The following is a 27,274-nucleotide window of genomic DNA, read 5'->3' as shown; positions in this document are numbered from 1 at the left end:
TGACAGCCCCCTTCCTTCCTTTTTTATCCTCCTTTCCTTCCTCTTTTTTTTCTTACTTCTTTTCTTCCTTCCCTTCCTCTTTCTTCCTTCCTTCTCTTCCTCTTCCTCTTCTTTCTTTCCCTGTAAGCCTAGAGACAGACTCTTTTTCTTCTTTCTTTGTTTCCCTGTTCTTTCTTCTTCTTTTTTTTTTTTAAAAGTTACGTTTCTTAACTTTTTAAAAAGTGAACACATAATCCTAACAAAAGTAAACAAGGTATACATACTATATACCCAAACCAACCTATTAAAAATTAGTAAAGACATGCATATCCTTTTTTTTAAATTTGAAAATACCCTTACACTAACTGTTTTAAAAAAATAACCATTGCTGAGCTGTTACAGGGATAATATTGCGATATATATAAATTTCCGATACTTTGAAAATATCACAATATTTTACCTTTAACTATATACCCAAACTAACCTATTAAAAATTAGTAAAGACATGCATATCCTTTTTTTTTTTAAATTTGAAAATACCCTTACACTAACTGTTTTAAACAAATAGCCATTGCTGAGCTGTTACAGGGATAAAATTGCGATATATATAAATTTCCGATATTTTAAAAATATCACAATATTTTACCTTTAATATTGTTTTCCAATTTACAGTGTTACTATCACAATATTTTCAAAATATCGGTGATATCTGTGACTATGATTGTAACACACATATTTTACTCATAGCATCATTATAATATGTGTATATCTACACACACACACACATATATATATATATATATATATATATATATATATATATATATATATATATATATATATATTTATACAAAAAAATATACTTTCTGCCTTCACAGAAAAAATCATAGAAGCACAGTAATGCAAATGTATATAAATAACATATTACATAATCAGTAATACTAGACATGCTTTCAGGCTTTTATAGAAGACTTTACAAAATCTCACACATATATACAAACAAAAAATCACACATATATATATCTCAATTTCAGCCTTTAACAGAAGAATTCACTAGAAACAAATTAACACACATATAAAAAACATAATCATTTAAAATTAACCCTCTCCCTTCGTACAATTTTTTTTAATTATGTCAATAAAACTGACTAAACTTGCCTTGCGCCTAGGCAAGGGCAGCTTAGTTGCTGACTAGGTGCCCTAGTCGATGCCTAGTCAAAAAAATTGGTACCTTTTAAGATACCCACCTAGGAATTGCAAATCCTAGGCGTTTACTTACGCCTAGGCCAACTAGATGGACTAGTCGGTGCCCAGTCGGTTCTTTTGACGGCATAGATTTTGACCATGCTGAACACATCCATGGGGTTAGATTTGTTTGAAACAACCTCCCACTATAAGTTCCAACTAAGGGGTTCTTTACCTACATGGATACCAAATGCTCTCCCATATGTAAATATGTATTTGTTTGTTTCAAGGGTATTTTTCATATTATCTCAGAATCTTTTTGTAGAATCAGAGCGTTCGACTACTGCTGATGCCTAATATTCTCTCTCTCTCATACATACTATTGATCTCTTTGTCAATGGTAATTATCTATTTAATTCCCAATATATTAGTCTTTAAAGGTCTTCATTCTAGATAGGCAGGCTTTAAACATGGGAAAGAGGGAGATTGGAGAGAGGGTGGTACATGTGGAAAGGGTTAGTTTTTGCCTTCATGTGACATTAGGCATGGAATTAGGTTGGGACAAATGACTAACTACCATCTCAAAAGTTTTAGGTTTGGATTCAAAACTGTTTGTTGTGCCTTCTATATAGTAGAGATTTCTTCTAATATTCTCAATGTTTCCATGCTTCTTTTCCTTTTCTTTTTGACTGCTCAAGTTTGTTCTTCCATCTTCGATTCTCCTCCTCTTTTTCTTTTGTGATTAAATGCCTATACAAAAGAGATTTGATTTAGATTTGATTAAGACATGATCTCTATTCTTGTTGGATCAATGTCAAGGCTGAGGTCAACACCTTTGTTTGGCTTGGTTAATTCCAGTTCTGATTTTAGATCATTAGATTCATTACCTTATTTTTGTGTATGCTTTATAGTCGATTTGTTTATCATATCTTAAGTTTCAAATAAAAGTATGCCCAGTATTCACCATCTAAAACCATCCTTTTTTTGCATGTGATGTATTTTCTTCTGTGATGTTATTTTTATTTGTTATTGGCGAAGAAGCCAACTGTTTCTTGGAAGTAGGTGATTGTATTATTCATTAAAAAATCTACTTATGCAAGGTTGAGATTTTTTTCAAAATAAGTAGGTCATAAAGTATTTCCTAATATAGTTTTATTATCTTTCAGCTCCTATTATTTAATCTTTTGATTCTTGTCCATGCTTTGTAGTTGATTTATTTGTTCTATCTGATCTAAGTTTCAAATAATGCATGCCCAATACTCACTGTGAAAATAGCCACTAGGGCATAGTTGTCATTTTGTTATTTCTTATATATGTTGCTATTATTTATAATCGAGGACATTTGAGTCATTTTCATTGTTTGATGCCTAGTAAGCCCAATATAGTGTAGACCTATGTAATCATTCATTTGTTTTCTAGTATATTCAATATACTCAGCCAACATAATCTTTTCTACCTTCTCCCACATTGTTTGCTTTGATATGGTATTAGAGCTGTTGGAGATGAAGGGGAAAACTTGTCTTTTGAGATTGAGAATTGAAATTGAAGGTATTAAGGACTAATGATTAGATTTGAAACAACTTCTTTGATGGGGGTCATTTCAGTTTCTGATGTCATCCACACTTGAATGCTCGGCCAGATCCGTGTGTGGTTGGTGTTGCATTCGCTAGAATACTACAAAAGTTTTAGAAATGAATTTCATCTGATTTGGACAGGTATTGCAGAGATGAACTTTCAAAAAAATTTCTGTTTTTTCCTAAAACAAATGTTTTGAGATGTGTCCAGAATGGAAGATATGGGTTCATGTTGCTGCTTCTATTTCGGGCTCTTTTGATATAGATTGACCCCACCAATACTTATCTAGATAGATATGTTGCAGTTAGCAAGTTTTTTTTTTTTAATTTTTTGGCAGTAAAAAGGGGGTGACCTCTGTGTTGGGTTTGTTTCTATAAGTAATTGGTCATGTACATTTGTAATTTGAGTTTTTGTGCTATGTCTAAGTATTTGTGACATAAATGTATAAGAATGAGTTGTATGCTAAGTCACAGGGATTCGGCAAGAAGGGTGCCGTACTCGCGTCGACGCGATGCGGGTGTGGGTACGACACCCGGTGCGGTCAACACACTCAGGGTCTTAACAGTCCAATTCTGGACTTAAAAAAAAGCCCGATGAAATGGGGCTGGGAGGGGGATTAGGGCAAAAAAACTTCCCCCCCTCCCAACCCTATTTTATAAGATAAGTTGCGGTAAGAATAGCTTCGGCCCAAAAATTTTTAGGAACATTTTTAGAAACAAGAAGAGTTCTTGTTGTTTTAATAAGATGCCAATGTTTCCTCTCGGCTAAACTATTTTGTTGAAGGGTTTTTGGATAAGATCTTTGATGTATAATGCCATTTAGTTTAAGGTAGATTTGAAATTCTTTTGACATGTATTCTCCTTCGGAATCGGATCTAAAGATGGGTATGTTATTTTGTAATTGGTTTTGAATAAGAACATGAAATTCCTTAAAGTTAGAAAAGACATCGGATTTGTTTTTAATGAAATACACCCATGTGTATCTAGTAAAATCATCAATAAGGATAACATAATATGAGTAACCTCCTTTGGACATAACAGGTGCCAGTCCCCATACATCGGAATGCACAAGTTCAAATGGTCTTTTTGAAACAAAGTTACTATGAGCGTACGAAAGCGAATGTATTTTTCCAAGTATACGATCTTTGCAAGTAAATGTATTTTAGTTACAAAATTTTTCCAAAAAAGGAAAAAATACAACTTGAAAATACTAGGATGACCAAGCCTTTTGTGTCAAGTCTCAGTATCTTTGGATTGAACATGATTACAAAAAGATTTGGATGACAAAGACAAAAAATCCATATAGTATAGAGCTCCTCTTCTATGGTCTTGCCCAATCCGCTTCTCGGACCGGAGATCCTGCACATAGCAATAGGTAGGTGAAAAAGAGACACTACATCCAAAATCGGTGTTTTGAGAGACCGAAAAAAGATTTATATTGAGTTTTGAAATAATTTTTATTTTTGGAACATAAAACAGTTTGTTTTGATCATAAACTTTTTCAAGGTTTCCAATTCCTTCAACATCTAAAGATGTCCCATCGGCAATGAAAACAAAAGATTTAAAGTTATTGAGACTTGGTTTTGATAAAAGAGATGCATTCAAAGTCATATGGAAAGAGGCACTGGAATCAAGAATCCAAGATGACATACCTGGGATTGATGAGATTGCGACACCGGAGGTGGAAGGTATAGAAGAATTGATCCTCATGAATTGTTGGAGAGTTTCGGTAAGTTGCGCAATGGAGTCTTTTATATCTCCATCTTTCTTTGCATCTTCACTTGAATTGTTTGGAGACTCTCCAACAAAAGCCACCTTTATCTTGAGCTTAGGACATTCCGATCGAATATGGACCGATTCATTACAATGGTGACATATAATTTTTCTTTCACCTCCATTATTATTTTTCAAAAAATGAGGTGGTTTATATGGCCATACATTATTTTTCGGTCTTGAAACTGCATGTACTTCATCAATTTCTTTCTTTACGGCCAAGCGAGTCTCTTTTTGGCACAAATCGACTAAAATTTCACTAAGAGGGGTAGAAGCACTATGAAGAAGGGACCCTCTTAGTTGTTCAAACTCGGGACGAAGCCCATGAATAGATTGGAAAAACCTTTCCCTTTCCATTTGCTCTTGCCTCATGACAATAACACTTCCTTCCCATTGATGTTCGAGAAGGGCAAGTTCATCCCATAATGAGGATATGACACTATAGTAGTCTTTAATACTCATGTCTCCTTGCTTAGTTTCTCTTACTTTTTCTTGCAAAAAGAAATGTCTAGCAAGGTCATGTTGGGTGTACCTACTTTTCATAAAAAACCAAACTTCATTTGCTTTCTTGAATTTTGCAAGATTGACGCATATTTTTAGCTCCACATTGTTCATGAACCATGCCAATATCTTGGCATGCTCGCTTTCCCAATCTTCCATTTTTTATTGAAACTCTTGAATAGCTTTGGCCTTCTCTTCTTCATTTAAGGCCTTCTCTTCATTAACTTCTTTCTTTGTAAGCTTCAATTATGGTTCCAGAATGGTTCCACATACATAACCCCAAAGTTTTTTACCTTTGAGATTATTTTCCATGAGGGCCGCCCACATCCTATAATTTGTTGCATTCAATTTGAATGAGAGATCTATCTTTGAGTCCTTGTCGGCCATCTTGGAGAAGATCAATGAAGAGCACCAAAAAGTGTGATAAAAGTAACTTCAAATGTGAGCAAGATGTGAGCCAATGATGCTTTCACAACCAAGGCTCCGATACCATGTCACGAAACACAAAGGATAAAAAATAATGTGACAATAGCCACTAACGGGCAAAACTACAATAAGCCACAAAAGTGGCAATAAACACAAAAGAAGAGAGAAACTAAAAATGTAAGAATTTTTACTCAAGAAGAGCTTCAAAGAAGCTTAATAATACATGGGGCAATTCCCCTTATTTATACACAATTTGAGACCCAAGGAGGGGCTCCCATAGAGTCGTTGGAGGGGTCCAACAATTCTGTGGACCCCTCTCAACTAATTTAAAAAAAGAAAAAAGTAAAAAAGAAAATAAGAAAAAGGAAAAAGCATGTTCCAAAAGTGAATATGTGTGTTACAGGGAAATGACTATTTTGCCCCTAGTGGGCATTACAAAAATAATATATATATATATATATATATATATATATATATATATATAGACACGTAGACATATATATTTAATATATATATGTATATGTGTCTCAGTCTATATATATGTAGATATATATAGAAAAGATGAGTATAATTTCACTGGAGTGCCTTTATATAGGCACTCCTATTCATAAAGGGGCTGGCCCAACTAGCTGTTGGGCTAGCTCCAACGGCTTGAGATTTCTAGCCGTTGGCGCTTGTACAACAACTAGTTGGACCAGCTCCCAATCAGTTGTTAGTTGTAGTTGTCAGTTGTCAGAATAAAAAAAACAAAAAAACAAAAAACTGAAAATAAAAAACTTGTCAGTCCCTAGTCCCTAGTAGACTGACTCCTATTACAACATGAAATGACTGAAATACCTTTGATGGCTATTTCAGTTTACATACATAGTGAACTATATATATATATAATACAAATAAATACAAATGTCATATACACAATACATTTTAACACCCCCTCTCAAACTTATGGTGTGATCACCAAAAGTTTGTCAAGAAAAAAATAAAATTGCAGTGACGAAAGCGCCTTGGTGAAGAAATCTACTAGTTGATACTCGAAAGTAACATAAGATAGGGTGATGATTTGCCTCAGAATTTTTTCACGAATATAATGGCAATTCATTTCTATATGTTTGGTTCTTTCATGAAATGTGTTAAGACTAGTCGACTATTAGTTAGTTTCAATGTTTTATCTTTAAAGTTATTATTTATTCTTAAAAGATGGCTCTTTAGAATTTTATAAATAATGAGGGACCTCTTTGTAATTTGTTTATTAGGCTAAACCTCTATTTAAACAAGAGGTGTTTAGCCCTAAAAGTAAGTTACAATTTTTTCTTTCTCAGCTGCTCTCTCTTCCTCTCTCTCTCTCTCTCTTTCTCTCTCTCTCTCTCTCTCAGTTCCTGTGCAGTATTGGGTTTCTCTACATGGTATCAGAGCTGAAGGTTGTGGGAGCGTAAACCAGAGTTTGATCTGCGACAAAAAGAAAAGGTGCGTGCTCTACCTTCTTTAATTTGGGTGGCATAGATCTGATAACAGATCTATTGTCTGACAAGAGTCAAGACATAGATCTATAATCAGATCCATAGAGCTCGGCAACATTGCTGTCATCTGGACTGTATATCGTCAACCGTGATGTCTTCATGAGCTGTGATTTTATCAACTGGACCTGGATTCAGTCGTGAATCTGAAGCAAACCTTATAATGTTAATCCTGAATCTGGATGAGAAAAGAAATTTCTGATTAGTATGGTGGAACTCTTCGATCGATCTGGGGTTGCCGTGAATGGAGTATCACAACTTCTGTTTTTTTCTGTACCGTGAGCAGTCATCAGAATTGTGTTGCCGTGAATGGGGTATCGCTTGGTTCAATATTTTTTTTCTGTCGTGAATCCTGTACCGTGAGCAGTCTGCATTGGAACTGAGCCTCTAACATAGCTGTGATTAAATACACAGATTTTTTTGTGCCGTGATCAGAGATGGCATTTTTTGTTGTTGGTTGCTCCTGTAGAGGAGGTTGGAATGGTTCAGATCTGATATCAGATTTGATGTAGTGTTTCTTTAAAATATCGTGGGGTGTCGTTGCTTATGCAGTGTGTCGAACTTACTCTGGGTTTGTAACATATTCATATTCAGTCTGATAAGTTTTTTTTCAAAATTTTTTTGGTCGTACATTACAGCAGTGTTATCTTTTCCTGCATAAGCTTTCTTCATTATGGCTGAAACTCAGAAGGCTGATTCTAAGACTGAATCTACTAAGGAATATAAGGCTTTTGCGAATCCTTTTTCGTATGGGTCTTCGGTGAAATTAAATGAAACTAACTATGCCAGGTGGTCTCGAACCTTTATGATGTCGGTATCTGGACATCGTACAAAACATATTTTGTTGGAAATTGAACCGAGTGATAAAGTAGGAAAATATGTTACTTGGGATGAAGATAATGATATTGTTATGACATAGATCATGAATAGTGTTGAACCTCATATTGCAGACGGTCTAATCTATTATAATACAGCTAAACAAATGTGGGATTATCTTCGAGATACTTACTCTCAGGAAACAAATGTGAGACGTATTTTGCAAGTGGAACAAGAAATATATAATTTGCAGCAGGGAGATCAAACATTGGCCCAGTACTATGCATCCGTTAAAGCTGCCTTTGAAAGGCTTAATGCTCACAGACCTCTGTGTTGTTCAAAGCATAAGGATCATCAAGAACAGACCATGGTTTCTCACATGGCTATCTTCCGAATTCTCGGTTGCTAAAGTCCAAATATTAACTGGATCTGATGTACCTACTCTAGCTTATGCATACAATCGCTTGAGCAAACTTGTTTTTTCTCTCCCACAATCCCATTCTATATCCCAGACATCTGCCTTAGTTGTTCCTTCTGGTTATGGTCGTGGAAATACTCTGAACATTAGAGGACGCGGTCGTGGGAGGTAGAGGTAAAATTCAATGCACATTTTGTGGAAAATCCGGGCACTTAGAAGACCGTTGCTGGGATAAACATGGACGACCTTCCTTTCCTGCATCGAGGCCTAATGCTCCAAAAGCTAATGTTACAAAACTAGAGGTAGCAAATGCAAATGAAGCCTCGTCTCCCAGTGCCTGCATTTCCATGAGTCGTGCTGGATATGAAGAACTGGTTGCTCTTCGTCCTTCAAGCTCCTCCTCTCCTGTAGTCGTTGTGGCCTATGCAACAGGGAACCATCTTCATCTCAATGATAGTAAGTTGATTATTGACTCAGGTGGATCTAGACATCTATGTGAAAATTCTCATTATTTTTCAGATCTAAAGGATATTACTACTCATCAGGGAGTCTCATTAGCAAATGGGAGCTCTTCTCCGGTAGTTGGTCAGGGAAATGTTTCTATATCTTTCTCCTTGCATTTGAAAAATGTTCTTCATGCTCCTTCATTTCCTCAAAGTTTACTTTCAGTGAGTTGTCTTACAAAAGAGCTAAACTGTAGAGTGATATTTGATCCTGTTGGTTGTCATTTTTAGGATTTGCTAACGGGGAAGAAGATTGGTGGAGGCTCTGAAGAAAATGGAGCCTACTACTTACATCATCCAGTAGGGCACAATTTTGCTGCAGTCGACTATTCCTCGAGTCCTATTCAGTGGCATCGTCGTCTTGGTCATCCGTCATTGTCAAAGCTTCGTCATGTCATTCCTCAAATTCCGTATACTACATTTCAGTGTGAAGCATGTCAATTGGGCAAGCATCATCGGAGTTCGTTCCCTTCTAGTCAGAGTCAGTCCAGTCATAAGGTCTTTGAGCTTCTTCATGCGGATGTATGGGGTCCTAGTAAGATTCCTACTAGGACTCAGTGTCGATATTATCTTGTTATTGTTGATGATTTTTCTAAGTTGTCTTGGGTATTCTTAATAAAAGAAAGATCTGAAGTTTCTAGTATTATTAAGTCATTGATTTTTGAAATAAAAATTCAGTTTGAATCTGTTGTTAAGATTATCCGCACTGATAATGCGCTTGAGTTCAAAACAAAAGCCTTGTTGCAATTTTATCAAGACCATGACATTCAACCTCAAACCTCCTGTGCCTATACTTCCCAACAAAATGGGGTGGCTGAACGAAAACACAAACATCTTCTTGATGTAGCACGTACCCTTATGATTCAATCCAATGTTCCTGCTTCCTATTGGGGTGATGCTCTTATCACAGCCTGTTATCTGATCAACCGTATGCCTTCATCATCCGTGGACGACAAAATTCCTTTTCTCCTCTTTTCTCTTTCTCGCCCCAAGTTTTTTGGTGTATTTTCTTTGTGCATAAACTTGGACCTGACCGTGATAAATTAGTAGCTCAAGCAATTAAATGTATTTTTATAGGTTATCCAAAGAACCAAAAGGGCTATCGATGTTATGACCCTATTTCTCATCGGGAGTATGTCAGTGCGGATGTATCTTTCCTTGAGTCCGTTCCATATTATTCTCATACTGGATCTCAGATGCAAGCTGATCTAAATGACTCCTTTCCTCTTCCTATGCATCCTTTCCCTTTGGAATCTGTACCTCCATTACTGGGTCCCACTCTACCTTCCTCACGGTTTCACAATCCCTCCTTGGTATATGTGCGTAGAGCTCCACCTCATCCTGAGCCTTCTCCTTCTTCTCCTGAGGTAAGTATTCCTGATGACAGTGATCCTCCTGTTGATGATAACAGGCTAATAGCTCTACGTAAGGGGACACGACAATGTACCTTATATCCTATATCTCATTTTGTGTCCGATGCCAGAATTGGAAGTCAGATGAAAGCTTTTATTTCCGCCTTATCTGCTGAAACTATTCCTTTGAACTATCAACAAGCAGAGCTTGATAGTAGATGGAAGCAAGCAATACAAGAGGAAACGGATGCCTTATTGTCTCAACAGACGCAGGACCTAGTTAATCCTCCAGTGGATGTAGACATTGTTGGATGTAAATGGGTATATACCATTAAGTACCACTCAGATGGTTCTATTGAAAGATACAAGGCCAGATTAGTAGCAAAATGGTATACTCAGACATATGGTGTTCATTTCTTTGAAACTTTCTCTCCTGTTGCACGAATGGGTACCATCCGTCTAGTTCTCTCTGTAGCTGTTCACCATGGATGGTGTTTGTGTCAACTAGATGTGAAAAATGCATTTCTATATGGGGATCTGTCAGAAATAGTATACATGCAGCAACCTCCTGGGTTTGAGGTTGAGGGGGAGTGTCAGAAGGTGTGCAGGTTAAAGAAGGTGATATATGGTCTGAAACAAAGTCCTCGTGCATGGTTTCAAAAGTTGTTTGACGTGATGTCAAAGTTTGACTTTAAGCGGTAAGCGTCAGATCACACATTATTTATCAAGAAAACTAACTCAGGTCTAGTTGTTATGGTGGTATATGTGGATGACATCATCCTTACAGGAGATGATATGAACGATATTGCAGCTACAAAGGCTCATCTTCAAAAGCATTTTGTTACAAAAGATCTTGCTCCTCTTAGATACTTTCTGGGTATAAAAGCTGCCAGAAGCAGTGAAGGCTTGGTTCTGTCTCAACGTAAGTATGTTCTTGATTTATTAAAAGAAACAGGAATGTTGGGAGCCAAACTAGCAAATATTCCCATGGATCACAAAGTTCAGTTGTTGGAAGAAGGGTTGAAACCCGTGGATAGCAAAAGTTATCACTCATTAGTAGGGAAGCTACTATATGTGACTGTGACTAGACCAGATATTGCTTTAGTAGTAAGCAAGATTAGCCAGTTTATGAAAAATCCGAATGAAGTACACTGGAATGCTGCAATGATGATTCTCAGGTACTTAAAATCTTCCCCTGGAAAAGGGTTATTATTTAAGAAAGGGGGAACCCTGGAGATAGTCGACTACTCTGATGCTGATTATGCTGGATCTGTTAAGGATAGAAAATCTACTAGTGGATTCTGTGTGGTTATGGGGGGTAATTTAATTTCATGGAGAAGTAAGAAACAAACCGTGGTTGCTAGGTCGAGTGCCGAATCAGAATATCGGGCTATGGCCCAAACAACAACTGAATTGATGTGGGTTCGAAATGTATTAAATGATCTTCAAGTGAAGGTCTCATCTCCTATGGTGATGATGTGTGATAACAAGGCAGCTACACATATAGCAAATAATCATGTGTTTCATGAGAGGACAAAACATATTGAAGTTGACTGCCACTATGTAAGAGATATGGTTCAAGCTTGATATATCTCTACCAAGCATTTGAACTCGGAGGATCAAGTTGCAGATATGTTTACAAAGCCTCTTGCTAGGCCCAGTTTGTCAAAATGTTGCAGCAAGCTGAGCATGATCGATATCTATGCTCCAGCTTGAGGGGGAGTGTTAAGACTAGTCGACTATTAGTTAGTTTCAATGTTTTATCTTTAAAGTTATTATTTATTCTTAAAAGATGGCTCTTTAGAATTTTACAAATAATGAGGGACCTCTTTGTAATTTGTTTATTAGGCTAAACCTCTATTTCAACAAGAGTTGTTTAGCCCTAAAAGTAAGTTACGATTTTTTCTTTCTCAGCTCTCTCTCTCTCTCTTTCTCTCTTTCTCAGTTCCTGTGCAGTATTGGGTTTCTCTACAAAATGTATGGTTGCCAGCTATATATATTGCACTCTTGTTATCATAATATAGTCGGGAAGGTGTTTGAAGATGAACACTCATGTCTTCAAGTAATCTTCACAATCAAACGATCTCTGATGTTGTAGTAGCCATTGCATGGTACTCAGCCTCAGTGGATGATAATGATACTTTTTGTTGTTTTTTGCACTTTCACAACAACAGAGAATTACCTACAAAAACACAAAAAACAATAGTTGTGCGTTGATCATTTGAATCTCTTTCTCAATCTGAGTCAAAATAAGCAATCAACTCAAGAGAGAAAGATAACAAAAGACTTCTAGAGGTAGAAGTTTATAGATATCTAACAATTCTTATCACAACACTCATGTGAATTGTGGTGGGAGAATGTTGGAATTGGCTAACAGTATGAACTACATGCACAATGTCAGGCCTAATAATAGTTAAATAAGTCAAGGCGCTAATCGTTTGGCGATATACAGTAGGATCATCTAGAGGTGTCCCATCATCTATCTTCATCTTGACATTAATAACTTCAGGTGTGTCCACCCTCTTTTTATCAGTAATGCTTGACCTTTCAATAATATCATTAACAAACTTGGTTTGAGAAAGCAAATATCCTCTAGGAGAGTAAGCAACCTCAATTCTAAGAAAAAAATTGAAAAATCCAAGATCAGTCGTTTCAAAATATTTTTTAAGAATACATTTAATATCCTTTACTCCATATTTTTCTTTACCTGTAATGATTATATCATCAACATAAATGAGACGTATAACAATCCTTGCATAAGATTTCTTAGTAAATATAACAGTATCATAATAACAAGACTTAAAACCAAGCTTTAGCATAATAGAACTAAAGCAATCATAATAGACTTTAGGTGCCTGTTTCAAATCATAAAGAGCTTTTCTCAATCGAAGTATTTGGATAGAGGGAACTTCATATCGAGGCGATGAATCCATATAAACCTCTTCTTTTAAATCTCCATTTAAAAATGCATTTTTAACATCCATTTGGTATATAGGCCAACCTTTAATAGTAGCAACAACAATAAAGGTCCTAACTGAAGTCATCCTAGCTACTGGTGTAAATGTCTCATAATAGTCTATTCCGTATTCTTGTTCATATCCTTTAGCAACTAACCAGGCCGTGTTTTTTTCTAGGTTGCCATTAATCTTAGTTATAACTTTATACACCCATCTACAACCTATAGTTTTCTTACCTTTAGGCAAATTAGAAACTTTCCAAGTCATGGATTTTTCGTGTGCTCCTAATTCTTAATTCTTAGCTTTTACCCATTCATAATATTATTTTGCTTGTTTATATGTGGAAGGTTCAAAATAAGCCAAAATCATAGCTAGACAAGCCCTATATTGAGGTGAGAATGATTCATATAAAATAAATCTATCAGGGGTCTAGAAGTCCTATCTGATCTCCTGATGACTTCAGTTTGTTGGTTTTCTAAGGTAGAATACCTTTCTAAGGTATTTGGTTGACTATCATTATCGCGTCTTCTATATTGAATTATACTAGATCTTCCAGTTTCAATGTTTTCACTATCTTGATTTGATTAAGGCTCTTTTTCTTTATCATTCTTATACAAAGAATCACCCTTATATTGAGGCAATAATTTAAGCAAAAAAGAATACTTAGAGTCTTTCTCAAGCACACTTTGAAAAAAACTTTCATTTTCCAGAAAGCAAACATTCTTGGATATATATATATATATAATTTGTTATTTTTGAAATCAAAATATCTAAACCCTTTATGAGTTTCTCCATATCCAAAGAAAGCACACAATATGGCTTTGAGAGAGAATTAATCATTTTGTCAGTGAGAAGAAAACACTTGCATCCAAAATATCTTAATCTAAGATAATCGGGAGAAACTTTGAAAAGTTTTTCATAAAGGGAGATGTTTTGAAACTTAAATGACGAGAGTCGGTTGATGAGGTATACAACCGTTAAACACGCTTCAACCCAAAAAAGTTTTTGGAACATCTTTTGCAATTAAAAGAGTTCTAGTAGTTTCAATTATGTACCTATGTTTTCTCTTAGCTAATCTGTTTTGTTGAAGAGTTTAGACATATGATCTTGGATGAATAATTTTATTATTTTCAAAATAAGTTTTGAAATCATTTGACATAAATTTTCTCCCATAGTTGGAGCGAAAGATAAAATTTTGGTTTGAAATTGGTTTTTGATAAAGTTATGGTATTTTTTAAAGTTATCAAAAACCTCATTTTTGTTCCTAAGGAAGTATATCCATGAGTAATCTTGTATAGTCATCAACAAATATAGCATAATAAGAAAAACTACCTTTAGATAAAATGGGCACTAATTCAAATGGTTTAGAAGAAAAAAAGGTTCTTTTTGAAAATGAGAGAGCCTTCATTTTGCCAACAATACAATCCTCACAATAAAAATTTTCATTACAAAATTTGCTTAAATGGGGATACATGAGATAATTTTGACAAACTAGAATGTCCCAATCTTTTGGTGCCATAATGCTAAATTTACATTTTGAACATTATAACAAAAATTACTTTTTGGAAGAAGAAGACTATCAATGTAGTAAAGGTCTTCTTCTCTATAGCCTTTCCTGATTGGAGATCCTGCACAAAACACTTTTTGGATGAGAAAGAGACACTACACCCATGGTCGGTAATTTGTGAAACAGACAAAAGATTTAAATTTAGTTTTGAGACAAGTCTAACTTTTGGAATATGGAATTTCGAAGTGTTTTCAAAATTTTCAATGCTTTTTATGTTAAGAGAAGATCCATCGGTGGTAAAAACATTTGTTGGTGTTGAATTAGTGCAACATTGAGAAAGTAAAGATGAATGTGGAGTCATATAAAATGAGATTCCAGAATCCAAAAGCCACGAAACCTTAATTTGAGGCAAAGATGTAGAGATCGCTGCACCGGAGAGAGAAGATTTTTTGGTTTACTGGATAAAGGGCCTCCATGATTTGAGAGAACATGGTTCCAATAGATTTAAAATCTTCATTGTTTTCACCTCTTTCTTCGTGAGATGCTTCTACGGATGCCACCTTTTTGTCTTCTCTTTCTTTAAACTTGGGGCAAAATGACCTAATATGACCCGGTTCTTCACAATTATGACAAGTGAAAATAGTTTTTTTTGTTTTCATCACATCTAGGCTTCCCATTGTAAGTTTTCGAAAAATGGGGTGGTTTATAAACATTTGTATTGGCACCCGATTTTGAGACGGTCAATACATTATCCTTTGTCTCCTTATATTCAAACATAGATTTAAGTGTTGTCTCCTTCATGCATACTTGAGCCAAGACTTCATGCAAGGGAAGAAGAGTTTTCCTATGAATAATATTGACCCGAACTTGTTCAAATTTGGGTCTAAGTCCTTTAAAAAATTGGAACAATTGTTCCTCATGCTTGTATTTTCATTTTTAAGCATATTTTGGAGTTTCCCATATAGGCTCAAGTTTAGCCAATTGATCCCAAAGCCTTTTGAGGGTATTACACTTGCGGGTGCCTTGGATCTCTTAATGCGTCCATTTGACATAAGTCATGCATTACCTTTTGTACTAAGTACCGTAGAGTCAATTTATGCATTTGTTCTTGTACATTCAGATGTTTGGAGACTCTTGCCCATTATTTGGAAAAGAGGATCCACTTATTTTGTTACATTTTGTGATCATTGTACAAGATTTATTTAGATTTATTGTGTGAAAACCATGTCAAACTTTTTTTATGATTTCAATTAGTTCAATGCTATGATTGGAATTCAATTCTCTGCTATAACTAAGAGTTTTACATTCATGTAGCAAGAGAATATGTTCATTTCTAATGCAGCTTTTTCTTGCAAAAAAAAAAGATAGTGAATTAGAACTATTCATATACTCTAGACTCTAGAGCAGAACGGAGTGATAGAGCACAAAAATAGACATACTTGAAACTACTCTAGCACTTCTCTTTTATTCCACAAATTTTTTTAGCTGGAGCTGTCAAAATGGCGATATTGTGGATCAAGTGTGTGCTGATCTCTTTTTTGAAGCTGCACTATTTCAAAAACTTTATGATTACTAACCTAAGTATTCTCTTTTACGCATGGTGTTAGTGTTAGTGTTAGTGTTAGGTTTCTTCTAATACTCTAAGAGTTGGGTGGGGGTGGTGGTGCGAAAGCTTTCTTCTAAGGCAGTAAACTGTTGTTTTATTGAGTATCTTGTAAGTAAAAAGGATAACATTGTCATGATCTAGTTTCTAAACAATCATAGATTTGAGACTTGTGGTATTTATAAAACATTTTCCTTATCTGCATCTAAATCAACAAAAGTAACTAAGTCAGATTTTTCTTTTCTAATTCGTACTCATTTGAGGTGAGTATTTTGAGTCCAAACCACTCCAAACATATAGAAAGACATCTTCTTAGAGTTGAGACTACTTCATTTTATGATACAGGTTGATGAATGAATTGCTTGTCTGAGACTCTGGCTCATCCCAATCAATAATTAATAAACACATCAAGATTCACATGTTCTTCAACTATATCGTGGTTCTAGATATTCTGTGCTTCCATTATGTTTTATTTCTTATGAATTCCTATTTGCTAAATGTCGAAATCTTTCCTTGATGCACTCTTATGTTGAACCTAACCCATCATAAAGTAACTCCCAAGCTTGAGGGGCTATAGTCTCTGTCTAAGGTAACTGGTCTTGAAAGCATGCTTCATGGTTAGTTGAGCTGCCAATTGGAAAGACTACTGCAACGCGCAAGTGAGCCCACAAGATCAAGGCAAACACTGATGGTAGTATTGAGCACTATAAGGCTAGGCTTGTGAGTAAGGATATAAACAACAGTTTGGAATTAACAATGCAAAAATATTTCTTCCAATTGTACACAAGTACACAACTGCTATTCACACTCATTACTGCAGTGTGATAGTGGGTTTGATGTCAAAAATGCATTTATCAATGGGGCCTAGAAGTATACATGTGGTTACTCCAAGAGTGACTGATTCTATGTTTAGAGTGTGTTGCTCTCCAAAGCTCTTTATGGTTTCAAACTAGCTCATTGAGAAATTCAGTTCCAGTGTGAAACATCTTGGTTTTTTACAAAACTATCATAATCTTCAAATAGGCAGGGGTTCCCTCACTTTGTTGGACGGGTGCAGGTAAAGAATATAGTTCAAGACCATAAAATTAGGTTAGCCACTTGGAACATAGGGTCTTTAAATGGTAAGTTGGTAGAGTTAGTAAATGTTATGTGTAGGAGAAATATGGATATTTTATGTCTACAAGAGACCAAATGGGTACGTGAGAAAGCAAAAGTGATAGAACCTTGAGGATATAAGATTTGGTATACAGGAATAAATAAGAATAGGAATGGAGTATAGATTATTATTAGTCGTGAGTTTATAGATAATGTAGTTGAGGTCCGTAGGAAAGGTGATAGGATTTTACTTATTAAATTAGTATTAGGTACGAATATTATTAATATTATTAGTGTTTATGCACCTCATGTAGGTTTAGATGATTCCATTAAGCGTCAATTTTGGGAAGATTTAGATGGAGTAGTACACAAGATATCTTATGGAGAAAAGCTTTTCATCGGCGGTGACCTTAATGGATATGTAGGCATTAGTAGGGATGGATTTGAAAGTATCTATGGAGGCTATGGTATAGGAGAAAGAAACGAAAGTGGAGAAAGGATTTTAGATTTTGGTTTGTCCTATGATATGATCTTAGCAAACATTTCGTTTAGGAAGAGGGAGTTTCACCTAGTAACATTTAAGAGGGGGGTTAATACGAGTCAGATAGATTTTTTCCTACTTATAAAGAGAGATAGGGGTTGTTGCATTGATTGTAAGGTTATACCTGGAGAAAGTATAGCTACACTATATAGAGTCTTAATTTTAGATCTTAGAATTAGAAAATGCCGCAAAAGGGATAGATATAAGATAGATCTTAGAATTAAGTGGTGGGCACTGAAAGGAGCTAAACAAGGAATGTTTGTAGAGCATGTAGTTAAGGAAGCTGATTGGTGTCTCGAGGAGGATTCAGAATCAATGTGGAATAAGATAGCGGGTGGCATGAGAAAGGTGGCTAAGGAGGTATTGGGTGAGTCTAAAGGCGATGCACCGCTAGGTAAGGATACATCATGGTGGAACAAGAATGTCGAATTAGCTATTAAGGTTAAAAGAGAGTGTTATAGAAATCTAAGTAAGAGTCGTGATAATGAGAATTTGGAGATGTATATGATAGCAAAGAAGGAAGCTAAAAAAGTAGTTCAAAACACGAGGGATAAGGTATATAAGAAGGTTTATGACATGTTGGATACCAAAGAGGGCGAGAAGGATATCTATAGGCTTGCAAAGATGAGAGATAAGAAATCGAGGGATCTGGGTATGGTTAGATGTATCAAAGATGAAACACAAAGGGTTTTAGTCAAAGATGAGGAGATTAAGGAGAGATGGAAAAATTATTTTGATAAGCTATTTAATAGAAGTCGTGCTCAGGATCTTGGAGACTTCTCCATTCTTTTTCATGAGATAAATCATGACTTCATGCGCAAGATTCAAAAGAAAGAAATTGCAGAGTCTTTGAAGAAAATGAAATCAAGAAGGGCAGTTGGCCCAGATGGTATACCTATCGAGGTTTGAAAATGCTTGGGTGAGAAAGGTTTAGAATGATTGAAAAATCTTTTTAACAAGATTTGGCGGACAAATAAGATGCCTAATGAGTGGAGGAAGAGTACTTTGGTGCCTCTATATAAGAATAAGGGTGATATATAAGATTGTACAAACTATCGTGGTATAAAACTCATGAGTCATACTATGAAACTTTGGGAGAGGGTGATTGAGTATAGGTTGAGGAAGGTTGTCATGATATCGGAGAATCAATTTGGTTTTATGCCTGGAAGATCAACTATGGAAGCTATACATCTTCTTAGACAACTTATTAAGAGATATAGAGAGAGGAAGAAAGATTTGCATATGGTTTTTATTGATTTGGAGAAGGCATACGATAGAGTACCTAGGGATGTGTTAGACAACTTATAAATTGTTGGTAGCTTGATTTATTAACTATTTACAGGTCAGGCATCACTTACACAGTTTATGTGTTAGTTCATGAGCCCTCCTTGATCAATCAATTTGGTACCAGTATTGAGGATTATATGTTCTTAACCACATATGCTATGCTCCCTTCTTTAATTAGCCTCTTCTCTTGAGCTCACAGCTTACTTGTGACTTTGACTTGGAGGGTTTAATAGAAGTCAGCATTCCAACACAAGTTTTTTGTTTCTTTGAGTATTCCTTGATCTCATGGCATCTGCAAGAAATAGTAAACTATTGCTTTAGCAATAACAAAAATTGAGTATTGTCTCATTGGCATAGATGATTTCAACAACTACGTGGTTGCTTTTTGGTTTCTCAGAGAAATGTGAGTTGATCTCTCTCTGCTTACTGGACTACATTGTGATAATCATAGGGCTGTCTAATTTGATAAAAATTGAGAATTTCATGAGTGCACAAAACACATTGAAATTGATTGCTACGTGTTCTGAAATACTATCTCATTGCCCTATGTTTGATCTATGCCTAAAATAGCTAATTTTTTTACAAAAGCTTGATGCCTACTCAATTTTGCACTCTTCAAACTTTGTGGTTGTTTCTGTCTAAACATCTTCAGGCTTGAGGGGTAGTGTTAAGTTAGCCATGGGGGAGATAATTATCATTTATTTTTTCATGCATATGTTATAGTATCTTATAGTCTAGGGCATTTAATCCTTTCGTCATTTTTTTTATGCATTGCAATGCAAATGAAGGGGTTAAGACCTATGCAACATCCACTTTCTAGTATATTCACAATACTTGATCAGCATACTCCTTTCTTCTCTTACATTGTTTGCTTTAATATTCACCATCTAAAAGCCATGTTACTTTTGATCCCTTTTTTCCTTAATATTTTTTGTGGAAGAGTATCATTTACATATTTATATAACTGTATTTCAGTACCTCGGACAAAGGTTTCTTCGTTCTCCAATGGGACAGGGCGAGGAGAGACAGTTGCAAGTTTATTAGCTTCTCTGATGGAGATTGTTCGCACTACTGTGGCATGTGAATGTGTCTATGTTCGAGCTATGGTAATAAAAGCTTTAATTTGGATGCAAAGTACAGATGAATCTGTTGAAGAACTTGAAGCTATCATTGCAAGTGAACTTTCAGATCCAGTGTGGCCATCAACACTGTTAAATGATATCTTGCTTACATTACATGCTCGGTTTAAGGTATTTTTCTGTTCCCAGAATAATTTCGCTTTCATAAGGACCATCATCTAGGTCATGGCCATTAGTCATTTTGTGTCACATTACCTTGCTATTTTTGTTGTTCACCTTTGGTGCTGTTTCACATGTATTTACATGGACATTGTGTAACTGTAAAAATTCTATATTTTTTTGCACATGCTTTCTTATCATATTTTCCTTATTTCATCTCTTAGTCTTCGTTGTATGTTGTTTGGGGTATTTCTATAGTATCATCATTTTCGTTTGTTTGTCTTGATGTTTGTATCCTCCTAAAGAGGTGCTTTTGTGCTTCAACTGAATGTGATTACACTCCTATACCCTTTGCCGCTTCATGGTGTTGCTAAGATGCAACACTTTCAGTAAATCAATCATCTGCTCTGGTCTCTGCTTTTGTATTTATGTATGGGTGTTTTTAATAAAGATTGCTACTTTGTGATTTATGGCTTGGACCCCAGATTGTGAAAGTCGAAACAATTTGTAATTAGTGGCACTTATTAGCTCTTAACCTCAAACCACTGCATCAGTTGCACATTTTTGTTGATTTATCAGGGTTGAAATTTTTGTTTTTAATGATTTAGTAATGTGATAAATTCTTTAATTGCCAAAGTCATCTCTGATAGATGTTTGCATAGAATATTGGTGCTCTCATGCATCTGAATTAGTGTAAGCTTTGGTTGTGGCATCTTGGTTTTCTGTTGGATCAATGTAGCTAAAACACCAAATGCTGGGTGAGCATTATTTGTGATTGATTACATTGTTAGACCAATGGTTGCGTGATATCTACTTCAGTTTGTAACCCACATTTTTATATGAGAAATATGCACTGTTAAAATATATATATATATATATATATATATATATATATATATATATATATATACCTAATAGGGGTATTTTGGTCATTTCACATAGTTGTTTCTAGAAACAACTATTGTAATAGGTAGTTTAATTTTTATCTTTTTTATTTTTCTCTTTTATTTTTCATTTAGCATTAAATGTGCATTGGGGGTCCTACACTGGTGTGAGTTTTATGAATACGCTTTTTAAAACAATATTTTTAATCAAAATCAAGTGAAAGCTAGACACCAAAAATATAAAAACCGGCTCGCACGAGTGGTGGAGTCCGGGTCGATCCCAGGGAACGGGAAATACTTTGTATTCAAACACACAATCTAAACTACACTTTATTGTCTTGAAAAATAAAAGATTAATTAACTAAGTAAACAAGAGAGTGCTGCCCCTGCAGAAGGCTTAAACAAATAATTAAAGTGCCTTATTACAAACCCAATTGAATTAAATAAAGGAAGTCCTAATCTAAAAAGAAAGAAAAATGATCTTCAGTGCATGAGGCTTTTATAGTCTTGAGACTTGAATTGCTTCCCTTTATCCTTCCCTCTGTGTATCCTTTGGATAACTAGGTTGAACACTTTTTGGTCTCTGAGGGCCTGAAGGGACTTCAGAGGGCACTTCAGGGGTACGAAAAGGGGCTCACCGCACGTCCAAATGCTTTCCTGCAAAACACAAAAATAAAACACAGCAGTACGAATGAAACTAAACAAGAATTGATTAGCTAATGACAAAAATAAATCAGCAAGATCAAGAATTAACTAACTAAAACAAACTAATAACATGAACTAACCTATGAACTACTTGTAACAACCTAACACTAAAAGACAAAATAGTAAAACAAATTGTAAACCACTTCAAGAACTAACTAAATTAACGTGAATATATAAATCTGAATCCATCTACTGAATGGAAACTGGAATTAACTAAAACTTACACCGAATCTAAGAATGAAAGCTTAATATTAACGTACTAAAGAAAGAACAATGTATAACTAATAAAATACCCAGCTGTTGGGCTGCAACGACGTATACTATAACATATTAATATAAAACGTTAAGGGATTGAAGCTAATGGAAGAACACATAACATAAAACACACTAAAAACAATTAACTTGTTGCTGAAAGAACGTGTAAGCAAAACAACTAAGTAAAAATTAATCAACTAATCTACTGGAAACGTTAATGCTAACCATAGCTAACAATAAAATAAATTTAACTAATGACAAAATATAGGCAACTAACGGATGATCAATCAATACAATAATTCAAGCTAACCTAATTAAGTCAACGTTAGCATATATTATACCTCTAACATAATAGAAAAAACTAACTATTTAGACCTAATTGACTCACACCCGTAATGTATTCTGCAACTATCGTCTAATGCAATAAATAACTTAAGTAACCACTAATGCAATAAAGGCTGAATCAAATACCTAATGAAATCACACATACCTGTTAGGAATAATACCCACCACACTACACTAGAGCACTATGCAACAAAAACGCTGATATGATGCTAGCTAAATATCAAAAAGGAAACGCTGCTGTATGAAGAATAATAAAAAAACTTTGCTGTATAACAAACTAACAAAAATGTCGATGAATAAAAACTACAAAGACGTTGACCTAAATAACAAAAGATCTTGAACCAAGAACCAATTAAATAAAAAAAAATTAATGCACAGTGAATGACTAAGACGCTGAAACTAAGTAAAAAAAACGCTGAACCTAAAATAACATGCAGTCTATGAACTAACAAAATAAAATAACACGCAGATAAAAAAAAATACACGATTTCAGAAAAACTATAAAGAAAAGCTAATGGGCCAAAAAATCTATTTACTTGCAAAAAAAAAAAAATGAAACACACCAAACATAAAAAAAAAAATGTGCTGCAGCTGTTCTAAACTAAATCTAATCCTACACTAATCTAAAACTAATCAAGAATCACGAAAACAAAATATAAAAACCAACGATCGACCTAACTAAACATTATCTTATGCTTAAATCAAGAAACAGTGAAACTATTTAAAACGAAATCTGTATTTTTTTCTTTCTTTTTCAGATGCACAACATGAATTAAACTATATTAACATGCAGATGATGCAATGATCTCACAAAACTACATGTGATGCTATGTTTTATGCGATGCAAAACTAGATCTATGGTGAAACGGGGGAGAAAGAAGCAAACCGTCGCGGATCGCTTCCGACAGATTGGATGAGAAGAGAAGGTGGCTAATCTCAGTTGAACACATGCCTCTCCGACGAAAAGAACGGTTGCCGACGATAGATTGGATGAGAAGAGAAAAAGAGAAAGAATAAGAAGAGGGGGAGAAATCGGAAAGGATCGAAAACAAGGGAGAAAGAGAAGAGAGGGAGGGAGCAAAAGAGGGCTTGAGGCTGCTGAAAAAAATGTTTTTCCAGCCCTCAAAACCACTATTTATAATCCCTAATTAGGTTAAAATTTGAAATTTCAAAAAGAGTGATAATTTTTCTCAATTTCCAAAACAGGGTCTCTTTCTGAAAAACGTGTTTTTTAAAAGGATATTTTTCTAAAACTCATTCAAAATAATTAAGTCCTACTCTAACTAAATTATAATTAAGAAAATTCTAAAACTAATAAAAATATTGAAAAGCGCAGGGCCGAATTAAAAAATGCGATTTTTCCTGAAAATTCGATTTCGAAACAAATACTCGAAAACAACTATAAAGATGGGTTTTCAATGCAATTTTATCATGGATCATGCATAAATAAAGATGAATAAAATGCAAATTATGTGCATGATCAGATACCCCCATGCTTATTGTTTGCTAGTCCTCGAGCAAACTGAAGCAAAAATAAAAAATGCTAAACTAATTAAAACAAAAGCCTGACTCACTTTCGTAGGAATCATAGTTGCATTTAGCGCATGCAACAAGCCCTTTCAACCCCTGGGTTACCCCCGTGGACGAGTAAGGTTTCGTGAGGGTTTGCAATGATGCTATCCACAAATATCTCTGTCATGTATGCATAAAAATACAATTTCAGAAAGCATTAGGCAATTGAAGAGTTTGTTTTCACAAATATTTCATGCCATTACATCTCTGTCATGTATGCATAAAAATACAACTTCAGAAAACATTAGGCAATTGAAGAGTTTGTTTTCACCAGACAACTCATCGAGTCTCTCACATATCTGACCATTACCAAACCAGACATTGCTCATGTCGTTCATTCTGCTAGCCAGTTTCAGCATGCTCTTACAACTATCTACATAAGTGTTGTACTAAGAATCGTCAGATACCTCAAGAATACCATCACTAAAGGGCTATTTCTATCCTCATCCTCTTCATTAAATTTACTTACTTGTACTGATGCTGATTGGGGAGGAAACCTTAATAATAGAATCTCAACTACTGGCTTTTGTGTCTTTTTAGGAGATTCTCTGATTGCCTGGATATGTTAGAAACAACAGAAAGTCTTGCTGTCCTCTACTGAAGCTGAATACCAGGTTATGGTAACTACCACTATGGAACTTGTTTGGTTACGTAGTCTTCTCAAAGATATGGGTGTCGACATCTCCGATCCTTCGAAGTTATGCTGCGATAACAAAAATGCAATTTACATTGCTAGTAATCACACCTTCCATGAGTGCACCAAACATATAAAGATGGACTGTCACTATGTATATGATGAATATCTGAGAGGAACAACTATCTTGTCATATGTTATATCGAAATTGTAGAAGTTTAGATGAGATGTGCAGGAACCTAGACAGAGAGAGAGAGAGAGAGAGAGAGAGAGAGAGAGAGAGAGAGAGAGAGAGAGAGAGGACTGTAAAATAAGAAAACACGTTAAGTTAGATTAGGGCTAATCTCTATGTTAAATAGAGAGAGGCCAAAAAAAGAAATTACACACAAGTCCCTCATTAAACATTAAATATCAAATAACCTCTAGTCTAGGAAAACTTAAACTTAAAACCTCTTAATCTCAACACTCCCCCTCAAGCTGGAGCATAGATATCAATCATGCTCAGCTTGTCACAACATTTTGAGAAATTTGGTCTAGCAAGAGGCTTTGTAAACATATCTGCAACTTGGTCCTCCGACTTTAGATCTTTGGTAGTGATATGACCAGCTTGAATCATATCCCTTACATAGCGGCAATCAACCTCAATGTGCTTTGTTCTCTCATGAAAGACAGGATTGCTCGCTATATATGTGACAGCCTTGTTATCACACATCATGGTCATAGGAGAGGAAACCTTCACCTGAAGATCATGAAGAACAGTACAAACCCACATCAATTCAGCAGCTGTTTGGGCCATAGCCCTATATTCTGATTCTGCACTCGATCTAGAAACCACATTTTGCTTCTTCTCCATGAAATCAAATTGTCTCCCAAAAACACACAGAATCCTGTGGTAGATTTTCTATCTACTACAAATCCTGCATAGTCAGCATCAGAATAGGCCACTATCTCCAGAGTTCCACCTTTCCTGAACAATAACCCTTTTCCAGGAGAAGATTTTAAATACCTGAGAATCATTATAGTTGCATTCCAGTGTACCTCAGTTGGTTTGTCCATAAACTGACTAACTTTGCTTACTGCTAAAGCAATATCCGGCCTGATCACAATTACATACAGTAGCTTCCCTACTAGTGAGCGATAGCTTTTGCTATAAACCGGTTTGGACATTCCTTCAAACAACTGAACTTTATGGTCCATGGGAATATTTGCTGGTTTAGCTCCCAACATTCCCGTTTCCTTTAATAAGTCAAGAACATACTTCCGTTGAGACAAAACCATTCCTTCACGGCTCCTGGCAACTTCTATACCCAGAAAATATCTAAGTGAACCAAGGTCGTTTGTAACAAAGTGTTTTTGAAGATGAGCTTTTGTGGCTTCAATATCTTTCACATAGTCTCCTGTAAAAATGATGTCATCCACATATACCACCATAACAACTATGCCTGAGTTAGTTTTCTTGATAAATAGTGTATGATCTGTTAAAGCTAAAGCGTGACATCACTTCAAACAACTTTTGAAACCATGCACACGGACTTTGTTTCAAGCCATAAATCACCTTTCTCAATCTACACACCTTCTGACGCTCCCTCTCAACCTCGAATCCTGGAGGTTGTTGCATGTAAACTGTCGCAGATAGATCCCCATATAGAAATGCACTTTTCACATCTAATTGACACAAGCTCCAACCATGATGAACAACTACTGAGAGAACAAGACGAATGGTGCCCATCCGTGCAACAGGAGAAAAGGTTTCAAAGAAATCAATACCATATGTCTGAGTATACTCTTTTACTACTAATCTGGCCTTGTACCTTTCAATAGAACCATCTGATTTGTACTTTATTGTATATACCCATTTGCATCCAACAATGTCAGCATCTACTGAGGGATCAACTAGATCCCATGTATGCTGAGACACTAAAGCATCCATTTCTTCTTGCATAGCCAGCTTCCAACGGTTATCTAGCTCTGCCTGTTGATAGTTCAGAGGAATCGTTTTAGCAGATAAGGCTGAAATAAAAGTTTTCATCTGATTTCCAATTCTGACATCAGAGACAAAATGAGATATGGGATATAAGGTACATTGTCGTGTCCCCTTGCGTAGAGCGATAGGCCTGTTATCATCATCATGAAGATCACTATTGTCAGTAGTACTTACCTCAGGAAAAGAAGAGGATGGAGGCACTTGCGGAGGTGGAGCTCTACGCACATATACCAATGGAGGATTATTAAATCATAAAGATGAGGAAGTTTGGTTCGGTAATGAGGGCACAGATTCCAAAGGAAAATGAGGTATAGGTAATGGAAAAGAGTCAGCTGGATCAACCTGCAACGGGGAACCGGTACTAGAGTAATATGGTGTGGATTCCAAGAAATATACATCCGCACTGACATACTCTTGGCGAGAAATAGGATCATAACATCGATATCCCTTTTGATTTTTTGGATAACCTATAAATATGTATTTTGTAGCTCGAGCAACTAATTTATCACGGTCAGGGCCAAGTTTGTGTACAAAACAAACACATCCAAATATTTTTGGTGAGAAAGAGAAGAGTGGGGCATTAGGTTTTAGGATATGTAATGGAATTTGATCACCCATAGAAGATG

The 27,274-nt window shown here is 35.5% G+C and overlaps 1 protein-coding gene across 3 annotated transcripts in view; it reads left to right on the top strand.

The window, feature by feature from the left end:
- LOC149815805 (SH3 domain-containing protein) overlaps positions 1–27,274 on the top strand; it is a 175,887-nt gene that overhangs the window by 81,271 nt on the left and 67,342 nt on the right. For all 3 annotated transcript variants that reach the window (XM_089989979.1, XM_089989980.1, XM_089989978.1), the window contains exon 14: positions 20,007–20,281. In XM_089989979.1, the coding sequence (XP_089846105.1) occupies positions 20,007–20,281 (275 nt within the window). The remainder of the gene's footprint in view (positions 1–20,006; positions 20,282–27,274) is intronic.

Source organism: Nuphar pumila, chromosome 15 (assembly GCF_984573655.1).
Source record: "Nuphar pumila chromosome 15, dmNupPumi1.hap1.1, whole genome shotgun sequence".
Taxonomy (NCBI): Eukaryota; Viridiplantae; Streptophyta; class Magnoliopsida; order Nymphaeales; family Nymphaeaceae; genus Nuphar; species Nuphar pumila.
This window is presented reverse-complemented; position numbering and strand designations above follow the sequence as displayed.